Source organism: Alternaria ventricosa (assembly GCF_023758065.1).
Source record: "Alternaria ventricosa strain BMP 2768 chromosome Unknown scaffold_1, whole genome shotgun sequence".
Lineage (NCBI taxonomy): Eukaryota > Fungi > Ascomycota > Dothideomycetes > Pleosporales > Pleosporaceae > Alternaria > Alternaria ventricosa.
The window spans coordinates 2,260,723-2,273,275 of record NW_026055681.1 but is presented as its reverse complement, the minus strand read 5'-3'; the positions used below and the strand labels follow the sequence as shown (position 1 = coordinate 2,273,275).

Sequence of the window (12,553 nt, the reverse complement as noted above, 5' to 3'; positions counted from 1 at the left end):
GCTTGGACGAAGACGTCAGATCGGCGTTACTGCAAAGCACCGTGTTATCTCCGTTGCATGCACGAGTCATCACTTTTGCATGCAAGTATAGGTAAACCAAAGGCTAGACTATCGATTGATGTACTTCTATGCGACGATGCAAAAGTAGATTTGATGCTAAGGGGCCGCTACGACAGGCTGCGAAGTCTGCCAGGACTCGCTGACCCGCTGCAACCATTTCTCGCTCCCACCAAAGGCAGGGTCCACCAACAAGTCGTGATCGGTACCTGGGAGCACTTCATTTTTGTAATCATAGCTTTGGCTTGGTACCCATATCGCGTTGAACCAATCCCTGCCTTTATCGCCGACCAGTTGGTCCTGTTCTGCGTGCATGCAGTCGATATCCCAGACCCGTCTGTTTCCTGCCAGTCGATCATCTTCGCCAATGGTCTTGGACAGCAGCTGTACTGCGTCGTCGAGATCTTCCCATTCGACTATGGGAGTACTCCACGGAACAGAGCGTCTCAAGAACATCTGTGTGTCTGCTGAGACGCCGTCCACGGACTCTGCGAAAACGAACTTGGTGATGTGGTTTCGCAGATCATCCACGACTTTTGGGTCGTCCAGTGCGACATCGTAGAGAGTGTCGTGTGGGCCATCATCTGGCTCTCTAGGCTCAATTGTTTCAGACCCTGCAAGAGCGACTGGGCCTGCAGTAGGGCTTGAGCGTGACAATGACGTGGATATCCCTTGAACGAGGGTGCCGCTCAAGCCAACCAGCGGAACGACATTCTGATTAATGAATCTGGCGACGGGGCCCATTTTCCCTATTAGAGATGCGGGAAGAAGCCCAGTAGCCTGTAGATGCGTCATCTTCGTGTGGGAGTAGTGTACCCATGGAGCGAAGAAACAGACGTATGGATGATTGGGATTGAGCAGGTGTGGATAGGCGAGGATAAGGTTCACGAGGTAGATGTCACCCCCACTGTGACTAGCAACCGAGACATGCTCGATATTCAAATGCGCCAAGAGTTGGGGAACCATTTCTACGTGGATGAGTTAGCCGCCTTAATGGAAGAACATGTTTACAAACCGAGCCAAGTCTGAATCCGCTTTTCAGGCGTCACAGCATCACTCCCACCAACACCGGGACGATCCGGATGGATGATTCGGACATGATGCTTCTTTGCTAATTGATCCAAAGGGGAGTAAGACAGGCGCTGCCCAAACATAGCTCCACAGAACAAGACGACTGCGTTGCTGTCGGCGTCGCCAAAGTCGGAGTAAGACACATGATAGGGTTTGGGTCGGTCGGCATCTGGGTTGGCGGGAAGCACAAAACTGCGGTGGAACCTTCGGTCGCAGATGAATTCAAGCGCGCCCATGGTTGGGGATAAGAAGAGCTTGTTTGTAGGAAATGTTGAGGTGAGTACGTTCGATCCTTCCAATGTACCTTCAGCCCATCAGCTGCCAAGCATGGGTATGTTAGGCAACCAGACACGCGGCAGGAGGCTGCAGGTGCTATTGGATGTCAAGGGACGAATTCTACTTTTGCGGACGTCCTGCAATCGCAGTGCCCACCAGAGGTGCCGCTATTTGGTGTAACATGTTGAGACATAGCCTATAATCCTTTAATTGTTGATGAGAGTAAGTGAGGAATCCAATCGCTCAGGGACAGAACAGAAGCTTCGTTATGCGGAAAGAGGAGGCGACAACACCAATTGTCCAGGAGAAAGAATATCGAAGAGCGATGCGAGTATATTCCACAGATGCCAGAGATTCAGCTGCGATGGAGAATGGTGACGTCCAAGGCTCGCTGCAGCAGGAAGATGGGCATCCCCGGAGCAAGCCTCATCACATCCGGCTCGTCGCCCCACATGGCAAGTAACGTGCCGCAGAACCGCCTGCGCGTCTTGCCCTCCACACCCCATCAAAGACCAACTCCAGATTTGATCTAGCAAACAAGACATAATGCACTCAAGTATCTACTTAGAGCATAGGGACGCCCGGCTAAGGCACCTAGTACCTGCAGGAGGTGCCGGAGTAATACTTCAGACAGATTGCTTTATATGGCCAAGCCCCCGTTTAACCCCGGATACACCCATGGCGCCAGTGATGATTAATATCAGGGCGAACTTCTAGAAATGAAGGTGCATGCAGTTTGGAGGGGCGCTTTTGGATTGCAATGTATAAAGATGTGGGTGCTGTAGGTTGGATAGTTGCTGGCGCGGTTGCTCTTTCCTACTCCAGTACTTCTTAGCCTACTTCACCATGAGGTATCTCCCAGTCGCTCTTGCCGCTGCAGCAGCACAAGGTGCGCTTGCTCACCCAGGCTCTCCACATCCAGACGCGCAAGGAAGGTACACAATTGAGGCCGAGGGGATCAGGGCGCAGTTCATTCCTTATGCCGCTACACTTACCAACCTTTTCGTCAAAGGTAGAATGCACTTGTCATGCTAGATGATATCTACTAATAGAATCCAGACCCGACAGGCCAGGAGCTAGACATCGTCCTAGGTTACGACAACACGTCCTACTACCGTAAGCTGTTGTCGCGCATGCATCGTAAGACAATCTAACAATCTCCAGCCGTGGACCCCGGACACCCTGTCTACAATGCCATCCCAGGACGATATGTCAACCGCATTGGCAACGGCGAATACTCCATTGACAACGTCACGTACCACACTGAGAAGAACGATGGCCCAAACACCCTCCACAGCGGTACAAACAACTGGTCCTACAGGATGTGGAACGTCAGCGCCGTGACCAATTCGTCCATCACCTTCTCCATCAGCGATGCTTCCAACTCTTCGTTGGGTATGATTGGCCGTGTGGATGCGAGCGTCACATACTCGGTCTCGAAGAACAAGTGGCACATCTCCATGGATGCCACATCCCCCGAGGCCAAGACGCCGCTCATGCTGACGCAGCATACTTACTTCCAGCTCGATGCCTTCAAACGCCTTGACAACCGCACGGTCTGGAACCACACTGTGTACATGCCAGAGGCCAAGCGTGCGCTCGTCGCCGATGCGAACGCTCTTCCCACCGGCGAGATTGCGCAAATCCCCGCCGGAGCCATTGATGATTGTGAGTAATCTCTCTACAAACCTAATATATGTAGATGCTGATTTGATTAGTCTGGTCTGCACCGCATGAACTTGGGTTTGCGTCAGGCAACGAGGAATTCGAGAACCACTGTGGCAACGGATGCCACGGCTACAACGGCGCGTGGGCGTTCAACGAGAGCAGGAACAAGAGTGCAGCTGTGCTCACGCTATCGAGCGCATACAGCGGCATCGAGGCCAAGTTGACGACGAACCAAGACGCCGTTGTCCTCTACACGTGCAATTGGAACGACGGAAAGAGCGAGTTCAAGAACACACAGGGTGTTGTTGGCCAAGACAAATTCATCCCGCGCGACGGGTGCATCGCTATTGAGGCCCAAGACTACGTTAATGGCATCAACCAGTAAGTCGATGATGACGTCGTTTCAGGCACAAGCTAATATTGTTGAACAGTCCGGAGTGGGGTCGGCTGGACAAGCAGATCTCGGGCCCTGGAGACAAATACCACTGGGAGTCGTCGTGGGAATTTGGAACGATCTGACATGAGGCGGTAGCGGCCTCTGAAGGGGCGCGAGGGTGGTGAGGCTAGCAGTGGACACGGCGTAGGACGGGAGGTAGTAAGCAACATGTTATGCAACCCCATTGACCAAGTGTTAATGTCTGGAGCCCCGCATTTGGGCGGGGTGCAGTGCTCGCGTGTCGCCCAACGTCTGCTTGGTAGCGAACAGCACAGTGTTTGAGGGCGAATTTCGAGTGTTTGATGATAACGAAGTGGTGATGTTGGTGGTCGCCGACTGCGGGCGGGAATAGCAGGACTGGGACAAGGCCCAAGGTTGGTTCCTGGTATTGGTATCGTGGCGGCGCGGGCTAAGCGGCACAAGCTCCAGGACCTAGCTGCATGCCATGGCTGCATATAGGCCCAGATGTCGCCAGCACGCAGCCTGTTTGCTCTTCCATCGTGCATCCTCGTCACTACTCGACTCTGTGAATGATGGTGAAGGCATGCTGAGCTGACATGATCGACGGCCGCTCCTGACGCCTGATTGCCTTTTCCATCGCCCCGCCCATTCGGCCCTAAGCTTCCTACATACGCAACATTCATTTGCGATCGACAGTCCGCTGCGTAGCTGCCAAGCAACGACATCATTCAGGAATCGTCGACTCCAGGGCTCCATCGCTCAGGGTTGCTCGTCGACACCCATCCCCCACTGCACCTGCCTCTGCCTGCCTCGCCCATGCGCCCCTTTTGTCGATCGCGACTACTCTGTCTATCTAATCGCATCTCGTGAGGCGCGTTGGAAAGGGCCACCCACGGCCAGTCCCCAGCATCGATGTCCTTGTGACACCGGCTATCTTGCACCGGACACGCCCACCACCTCTCCCTCGCTAGCCGTCGCGATAACGACCTGATCCCTGCCCGCACAGACTGCGTCACTGGCACTTGGGCATCCACGGCCCGCCCTGCTGCGAGCCCGGCGCGATCCGCTTTCACCATCGATAATCCAATTCCTCCATCCATCCTTCCACCCGCACCATGGGCAACTCGCAGGGCAAAGAGGCCACGCCGGAGCGGAGAGGCCACGCCCGCCGCTCCAGTGCCCACCAGCCCACCTCGCCCTCCGCTGCCGGGCCCGCCGCATCCACACACGACAGGCCGGGGAACAGTCCCTATGGAAACTCGCGGAGAGACAGAGGCAGCAGACCGGACCTGTCTTTCCTCGGCATACGCACCGGCGACAATGCCGAACGCGACCCCGCCCTTGAACCGCGCCGGGAGACAAAGGCGGAGCGCGAGGCCCGCAAGCTGGAGAAGGACCGCATCCTGAGGGCTCAGGAGCGCGAGAGGAGTTTGAAGGAGGAAGGCGTCGACGGAGGATACCTGGTCACGCTCGGGGTATACACGGGACCAGAGGACTTCAGCAAGCCCACGGTGCGGCAGCTACAGGTATGCCTCTATTCGTGATACGAGGAGTAATACGAGACTGAACTCACACGTGATAGATTGAGCGACGACTCGCTCCCTTCTGGCGGGGTCTCGATGACCACGAAGATACTTGGACTGAGCACCAGCTTGTCGAGGTCGTCAACGGCCGCCCGCTGCCCGCCGCAGATGACATACCTCCCGAAGAGCCGCCTCGAGTCACCACGAACAACCATCTCAGCACGGCATGGAACCCGCGCAGCTCAGAGCCCAGTCTCAACAAGCTCACGGTGCCCATGGGCGCTCGCTCCATGTCTCAAGAGCCAGAGCGCGGAGGTGGTCTCTCCCCGTCGAATCCCACCTTCTCCCTCCCCTCGCCTGGCTCTCCGATCGCGAACAACTCCTCGTCCTCGCCATTCTTCCGTGGCCGCGCCAAAACACTTGCCTCTCTCGCGACCGGTTCCCGCAATGCTTCGCAGTCTGACATGGCCCCGCAAGAACTACACCTCCCGAAAGACCCGTACGTTAATGGCCAACGGGTTGAGGCTTTTCTCTACAAGAATGCCTCCGAGTGCCCTATCTGCTTCATGTACTATCCGCCACATCTGAACAAGACGCGTTGCTGCGATCAGCCCATCTGCTCAGAGTGCTTCGTCCAGATCAAGAGACCCGATCCACATCCACCAGAGCACCACGGAGAACCAGGCGCTGAGAGTGCGCAATCTGCTGAGCCGGAGGAAGAGGTTCAGCTGGTCTCGGAAGCAGCTGCTTGCCCGTACTGCACACAAACCGAGTTTGGAGTGACCTACGAGCCGCCGCCTTTTAGGAGAGGGCTCGTCTACAATGGTCAGGGCCACAACGGCATGGGTAGTGCGACGTCGGCAATGTCATCCACCTCGTCCTTGAATTCGCCTACTGCGGCCGGTCCTGGTAGAAGAAGGGCGACGTCACTGGCAGTCACGGACAAGACTGTGATAACAACCGACATGGTGCGGCCTGATTGGGCCAAGAAACTGGCAGACGCAAAATCACACGCTTTGCGAAGGGCTGCCGCCGCCACTGCGCTACACAATGCTGCATACATGATGGGAAATCTTCCACAAGGAGAGAGCCGGTTCGGCCTTGGAAGACGAAGGCGGATCTTCACTAGTGACAGCGCTGGTAGCAGTGGACACGGGACACCACGCCGTGAAGGTGAAAGCTCGTCTGGTCAGCCAGGAAACTCGGGCGACCTATACCCTAGCCGAATAAGCTCAAGGAGAGGAAACAGGATTGATGACCTCGAGGAGCTCATGATGATGGAAGCGATACGTCTGAGTCTGGCAGCCGAAGAAGACCGCAAGAAGAGGGAAGAGAAGGACGCCGCCAAAGAAGCTAAGAAGGAGGGCAAGAAGAAGGCCAAGGAGATCAAGAAGGTTGCCAAAGCCCAACGGAATATCGGCAGCGGCTTCCACCCCATCGAGATTGATGGCATCGACGAAACGGAAGCGGGCAGCTCTGCGGCGGCTGGGAAAGGAAAGGGAGTTGATCGATCTGGTGGCGCCGGTGGCTTCAATCCCATGTCAGAACCGACGTCGACTTTGAACACGCCGGCTACCAAGGACGACCCGCAGGCACATCTCGAAGCTAGTCGCGCCCAGATTCAGCGGGAGAAGTCCGACACTAGCAATCCAGCTCCTTCTCATCCTGAACGCACCAAATCCAACGCCTCTTCATCCTCGTCGTCGTTCGCCGACTCATTCCAGAATTCACTACAACAGCAGGAAAACCAAAACAACCTCGCACCCGGGTCTTCTTACGTGCCTAGTTCAAATGCATCAGGTATCAGCTTAGCCCAAGGCGACACCGATACCCCCCCACAGGATTCGAATAGCACGGAGCCAATGTTCAACTTCCAAAGTCTCACAAAGGCGATCACCCCCGAAGACGACAACAAGAATGAGAACAAACCCCAATATATCGAGGACGTAGGCGAGACGCATACTGAAGAGAAAGCTACAACTGCAAACGGCAAGGCGCCTGAAGCTCCAACAGCCGCAGAGAGCGAGACCTCTGAGCCTCTAGCTGAGAGCACAGTGACGCTCAGGCCAAGCGAAGAGTCACCAAAGACGCAGGACGCCCAATCAAACGACGACGACGAGATCAGCCCCGCGCCGCCCATTCAACTCGTCTCAGATGACCACTCCCACTTCGACCAGAAGCACCTCGGCGAAGTAAGCATGATGCACGAGTTGAACCACCAAGCCACTCAGTGAAATCATTCCATCACACCAACACGACCAGTTTTTCTTTGTCAAGAACTTCACATCCACATGCATTCAAATCGGTGTTTATCAAATCAATCAAACAAACGGCGCAAACGGGGGACAAGGGAGTTGAACAATCGCTACACGATCTTAGTGTCTATTCTGTGTTTCGGTCATCTCGGGTTCCGTGGGTTCATCGGGCGCGTGGGAAGGTCTTTTACTTTTCTGGTATGAAATTGCTGGGGATCATGCGGATGGGCAAGTGAAAGCCTTGTCTGTTGAGCTAGATGTCATGGAAAGAGAATGCATTTTATCACATCACAAGATCATCTTGAGTGGAGTATGTTGAGCATGTACTGTGGAGTGATTGAAACATGTAGTTTGATTGGGGGGTATTCATATCAAATATAAAGACAAAGCAAAGCTCAAACTAAGTCCTTGCACCACGACCTGCGCGTGCAGTTTCCCTTTGTTCCTCCCCTTCCAGCCCACGACATCTTTCCTGCTGTCCATCGTCATACTTCCTTCACACCTTGACTAACGGACGGCCTGTGAGGACCTAGCCTTTAAAGTGGTATTACCCCAGTATGCAAGCCGTGACGTCACGGCACGTTGTCTGAGCTTAACAAATTCACAATTTCTAGGGCTTTTGCAAGGCCTCTAGGAATTGTGTATTTGTTAAGTTCAGACATCGTGTCGTTTTGCTGTGACGGGTTCGTACATACTAGGGTAACAAGACTTCAATGGCTGGGTCCTTGGAGCAGTTATGTGTGCCGTTACGATATGTGGTTGTGAGGCTGGGGCTGGGATGGGGCTGGGATGGGTGGTCAGCTGTTCTGCGAGAGCTGTGTTTAGTTGTGTGGTTGTGTTGTGGTATTGTTGTATTGGTGTTTCGACGGCGCGATGACCGGGGTGGCCGGGAGAAGAAGGATGAATGTGGGTAAATACGCGCTACTTTGAAGCTTGTGTCGTGTATTTAAACAAATTCATCCTTCTTTCCCAGGCCAGCCCGGTGATGGGAGAAGATGAACCCATGCGCCGTACTCCCAAATCCAATAAACGCCGTTGGTATCATGCCATGCCATCCCATCGTATAACCCGTCATCCCAAGTCGTGAAGTCGTTAATGTTCCCCTCTCTTATTCGTCATCTCAGTAGACCAACGCTGTGATATCCCGTACACTCAAGTGCTGCAACGCGGCGCTGCTCTGGCCTCCCAACCTCGTGAAATATAGCGACGCCAAGTCCATCGTAGTGCGTAGCATAGCTGTGGGCTTGCCAGGGTGGTAGAGATCGAGCAGTGTGAGGGCCCAGCAGGCGATTTGGATGATGAGGAGCGAGGCTATGCAGAGGCGGAAGGAGGAGTCTTTTCCCATTGTGGTGTTGATGGTGTTAGGTGAACGGCGGTATTGGTGGCTTGGGAGAGTGTTGGTAACGCTTATGGTTGTCGTAGCGGCGGGAGGTAGTGGATAGTGGAATGCGGGGTTTCGCCTTAATGAAGTCGTAATTTCTCTTTGTTTCGTGATCGTTTATTGTCGTGAAGCTCGGATGCTCAATCTTCCCGCCAAGATGGAAAAGCGAAACAAAACGAGAGTATCAAAACGCAAGAAAAAGGTAAGTATGCAGTTCGTGAAATTGCGATATTGAAGCCTGCCTTAAGTGTAGCGAACGATGGAAAAAATAAACGAGGCTGGGCCTGTGTTATTGTTGATCTGTTGACCCCATAACTAACGGCGGGTGGGAAAAAGAGTCGGTGTGGTGAGTTGGCATACCGCGTGCATACAACTAGGTTAAGATACCCAATCTTAGTCTAGGACAAAACGAAATTGTGGAAAGACTTCGACGATAAAGTCAACAGTCGACACGGTGACGGAGAAGAAGCGACAAAAGTGGTCTGTCCTTCACGTCTTCCCACATCATCGTCGCGCATCGTGTGACCACGACACCATCGCTGTCCCTGCTAACTGCAATCCGAAGATATGAGAAGAGGCTGTCTCGTGAAAATCGTCCGTGAATGTCGGTGTGTTGCCGTGCGTGATCTGCTCGGTTGAAGATAGCTCACTTCCTTCCCATCGGGCCTCCTGTCAACATGCAAGAACCCCACAGAAACTAGCCTGCAAGGGGTTAAGACTGAGAGGAGACTGGTGCATGTGAGCCGTCCGCAGCCTCGCTGGCAACAATACGCGTGGGGCTCTAAGACCCTTTGCGCAAGGTTGTGCGCGGGCTGCGGGTGTTTATCCGGGTTGCGAGGGATGGTTGGGTGTCGGTTGGTGGTTGGTGGGTAGGTGGGTAGGTGTTGAGGGTATGTGGGCGGAGCGGAGGTTTGTAGGCGCGCGTATGTGCAGTAACCTTTTTTCTTTGCTGGGGTCCTCGGATTGTTTTGCGGAACTTGCGGACTTTCACATGCGAAAGTCGTGCAGGGCGTCAGGTAGTCGCGCATCGGACTTGGACAAATGCGCCTCTCCCGCCTTTCGATACTTTTTCTGGACGTCATCTTCGCTATTGGGATACTTTCGTTGTTGCCTTGGCGGCGTGGTTGCTCGGCCGCGTAAGTAGTGCCGTCCTACCTGCATCACCATCGTGCCATCAACAATATCGGCATGCGAGGTGATGTAGCCAGGCAACATCATACCATACCGTCGGCGTCGTAGCATACAATCTAGGGACGATGAAGAGGTCAAGCCTTAACAAGACAAACTGAAGGAACAACAGCATTTAACCACTGGAGCGAATCCCATACCAGCACCGAGTTCGGTAAACGACCCAACCCATCACGCCTGCGCGCGGTAACTATCTACAGGTCAAGCAAACGATACGGGTCTTACGTGCGAAGCTTTCTGCAAGGAACCGTGCTGGAGGCTTAGATGGATGACACAAACTTCACCACCTGGGCATGTCCCCACTATCCGCGGTTGGTCGTATCCGCGCGCTTGGTTACCGAGGACACCTATCAGAGCGAACCTGACTTCATGCCATGATGACGACGACAACATAGTCTACATTCCCCCTTTCATCCATTATAGTTATGGCATTCGCATCCGGACGAAGCATATCCGCGGTCGTATAACCGAACGGGACCTCAGTTCAAGGCGCCTGCAATAGAGAGTTCGATGTGTCTGCAATACAGAATGCCGCGCGTCGTGAGCCCTCCTGCCCTTCGTCAAGGCGGTATCTCATCGTATGAGTAGAGGTGTAGATGTGAAGGCTTACGAATGATCTCACGGGGCGTAAGTGATAGTGATGGCGCTTGGTCCCAAACTGACGGTTCATTGTCCCAAAGCGGCAATGGTGAAGTGCTAATCTAGGTCGCGATGATGTGGTTTGGTGGAGGAGATAGATGCTAAAGTAGGTGCCTTGCGGAAAGCCTGGGACGTAAGTGTCATGCTGTGCGAGGGCTCCTTGTCTACGCACGATCAGGCAGATGTATTTGGATGGTGTTGAGTCGGGGCGGAGTGAAGGGCGAGGTGTATATGAAAGAGTGTGTGTTTGTGATGTAGATGTAATGCCAGAGCGGAAGACAACGAGCTCAAAGTGAGGGAGTGACAGCAAAAGGTACGTGAGAAACAGGATTTCAACTTCCTTTCACCACTATATGAGGTGAGACCATATCGTGGTTTGCCATGTCTGGTTAGCGCTGGCTTACCTGGTGCAACTCTGCACTGTACCTGTTTGTCACTCACACGGGTACTACCTCCAATCCAAACCAATATGTCAACTTGATTATATCGTCTCACAAGCATCTCTCCTTTGTGGTGTTGTGTCTGACCATTGCGCAGTCATTCCATGTCGAGAGCAGACATTGCAACAGAACTACAGCCTTTCCATACAGACATGGCTCGTGGAGATACCACCGCACGGACGTATCGCGATGATGAAAATGACGCTGTCAGTCAAACGTCTAGTCCGATGAGTCTGGAGGAGCTAGAGCATCAGCGGCAAGTACATCGACGTACTGCATCGCAGCACTGGTGGAAGAGATTGAACAGGTGCGGGTTATTGTCGCGTCGACCTGGTGAGACCGAAGCCCACCGAAAGCAACGGAGAAGACGTTGTGTTCTTTGGTTTGGGATCATTGCTGTTATCATGACCATCTTCGGTACTATTGCTGGAGGGTAAGAAGATCTAGCCGAAGTGCGAGAAGAGACTAACATACATCAGTGTTTACATCACCTTTGTCTCCATACTGCTGAAGCGACTCGCCCCTTCCCCAAAGAACAGTGGCCTTCAGCACATCGTCGATACCTGGCAAGAGCCGCAAGCAGCCAAGGCATTCCAATCCGATTGGAGAGATGACTTCAGCCGTGACATCGTGACCAAAAGCTGTCACTCCCACAATGATTACTGGCGCTCTGTACCCCTCTATGCTGCCCTCGCGGCGGGATGTACCAGTATCGAAGCAGACATCTGGTTAACAGAAGATGGCGAGCTACGAGTCAGTCATTCTTGGAAGTCTACGACCAGCGACCGAACGCTGAAGAGCTTATATATCGACCCACTTGTGAACATCCTCGAACAGCGAAACGCCACAACAGCCTCAGAGCCAGACAAAAAGACCGGCGTTTTCGACATGGACCCAAGCGCAACCACCGTCCTACTCATCGACTTCAAATCCGACCCGGCAGCAACATGGCCAGTCCTCCTCTCGCAACTCGCTGCCCTCCGATCCAAAGATTGGTTAACGTACTACGACGGCTCAACTCTCCATACAGGCCCACTTACCGTCGTCGGCACTGGAAACGCCCCCTTCGACCTCATTCAGTCCATGACAAACCGGTACATCTTCTTCGACGCACCACTGCGCTCTGTTTCAGATGCGAAGTACAACACTACAAACTCTTACTACGCATCCGCCGCCCTCAGCGACGCAGTAGGCAAGCTGTGGTTTGCAAGTATGTCGCCAAAACAGGTTGGAACAGTCAAGCAGCAGGTTGAAGCAGCGAGAGCGAAGGGGTTGAAGAGTAGGTACTGGGGTACTCCCAACTGGCCGATTGGCAAGAGGGATGAGATTTGGGAGACTTTGATGGGGCTGGGTGTTGGGGTGCTGAATGTAGATGATTTGGTCAGTGCGACGATGTGGAATTGGGGGTTTTGTGTTGTGGCTGGTATTGCGCTTTGCGGGAATAGCTAGAGAGATGATCTGTCATATGCCTGAATCATTGATGCGACTCATAAATGGGTCCGTGTATAGTTTGGAGATCTTTGAAGAGCATCCGGGTGCTTGTGCAATGCTGTGTTCAGTGCTGTCATGGTGATTAACACAACGTCATGGCCGTGTTGATCAATGGCTGAAACTCGTGCATGTCGCACCCGCAAAATCGACGTCATGGTGAGATTCCC

At 53.6% G+C, this 12,553-nt stretch overlaps 4 protein-coding genes across 4 annotated transcripts; 3 read left to right on the top strand and 1 right to left on the bottom strand.

The window, feature by feature from the left end:
• Positions 1–156: 156 nt before the first annotated feature.
• On the bottom strand, positions 157–877 carry J4E93_000789 (uncharacterized protein; the record flags this gene model as incomplete). Its single annotated transcript, XM_049338747.1, has 2 exons — positions 157–806; positions 874–877. 2 exons carry the CDS (start codon positions 875–877, stop codon positions 157–159), a joined length of 654 nt encoding a protein of 217 aa, XP_049204632.1.
• Positions 878–2,250: 1,373 nt separating this feature from the next.
• On the top strand, positions 2,251–3,591 carry J4E93_000788 (uncharacterized protein; the record flags this gene model as incomplete). The annotated part of the gene is made up of 5 exons (XM_049338746.1): positions 2,251–2,416; positions 2,464–2,520; positions 2,569–3,072; positions 3,123–3,453; positions 3,504–3,591. 5 exons carry the CDS (start codon positions 2,251–2,253, stop codon positions 3,589–3,591), a joined length of 1,146 nt encoding a protein of 381 aa, XP_049204631.1.
• A 993-nt stretch (positions 3,592–4,584) lies between these two features.
• Positions 4,585–7,226, top strand: SIP5 (SNF1-interacting protein; the record flags this gene model as incomplete). The annotated part of the gene is made up of 2 exons (XM_049338745.1): positions 4,585–4,995; positions 5,052–7,226. 2 exons carry the CDS (start codon positions 4,585–4,587, stop codon positions 7,224–7,226), a joined length of 2,586 nt encoding a protein of 861 aa, XP_049204630.1.
• Positions 7,227–11,299: 4,073 nt separating this feature from the next.
• Positions 11,300–12,344, top strand: J4E93_000786 (uncharacterized protein; the record flags this gene model as incomplete). Its single annotated transcript, XM_049338744.1, has 2 exons — positions 11,300–11,328; positions 11,375–12,344. 2 exons carry the CDS (start codon positions 11,300–11,302, stop codon positions 12,342–12,344), a joined length of 999 nt encoding a protein of 332 aa, XP_049204629.1.
• Positions 12,345–12,553: the final 209 nt, after the last annotated feature.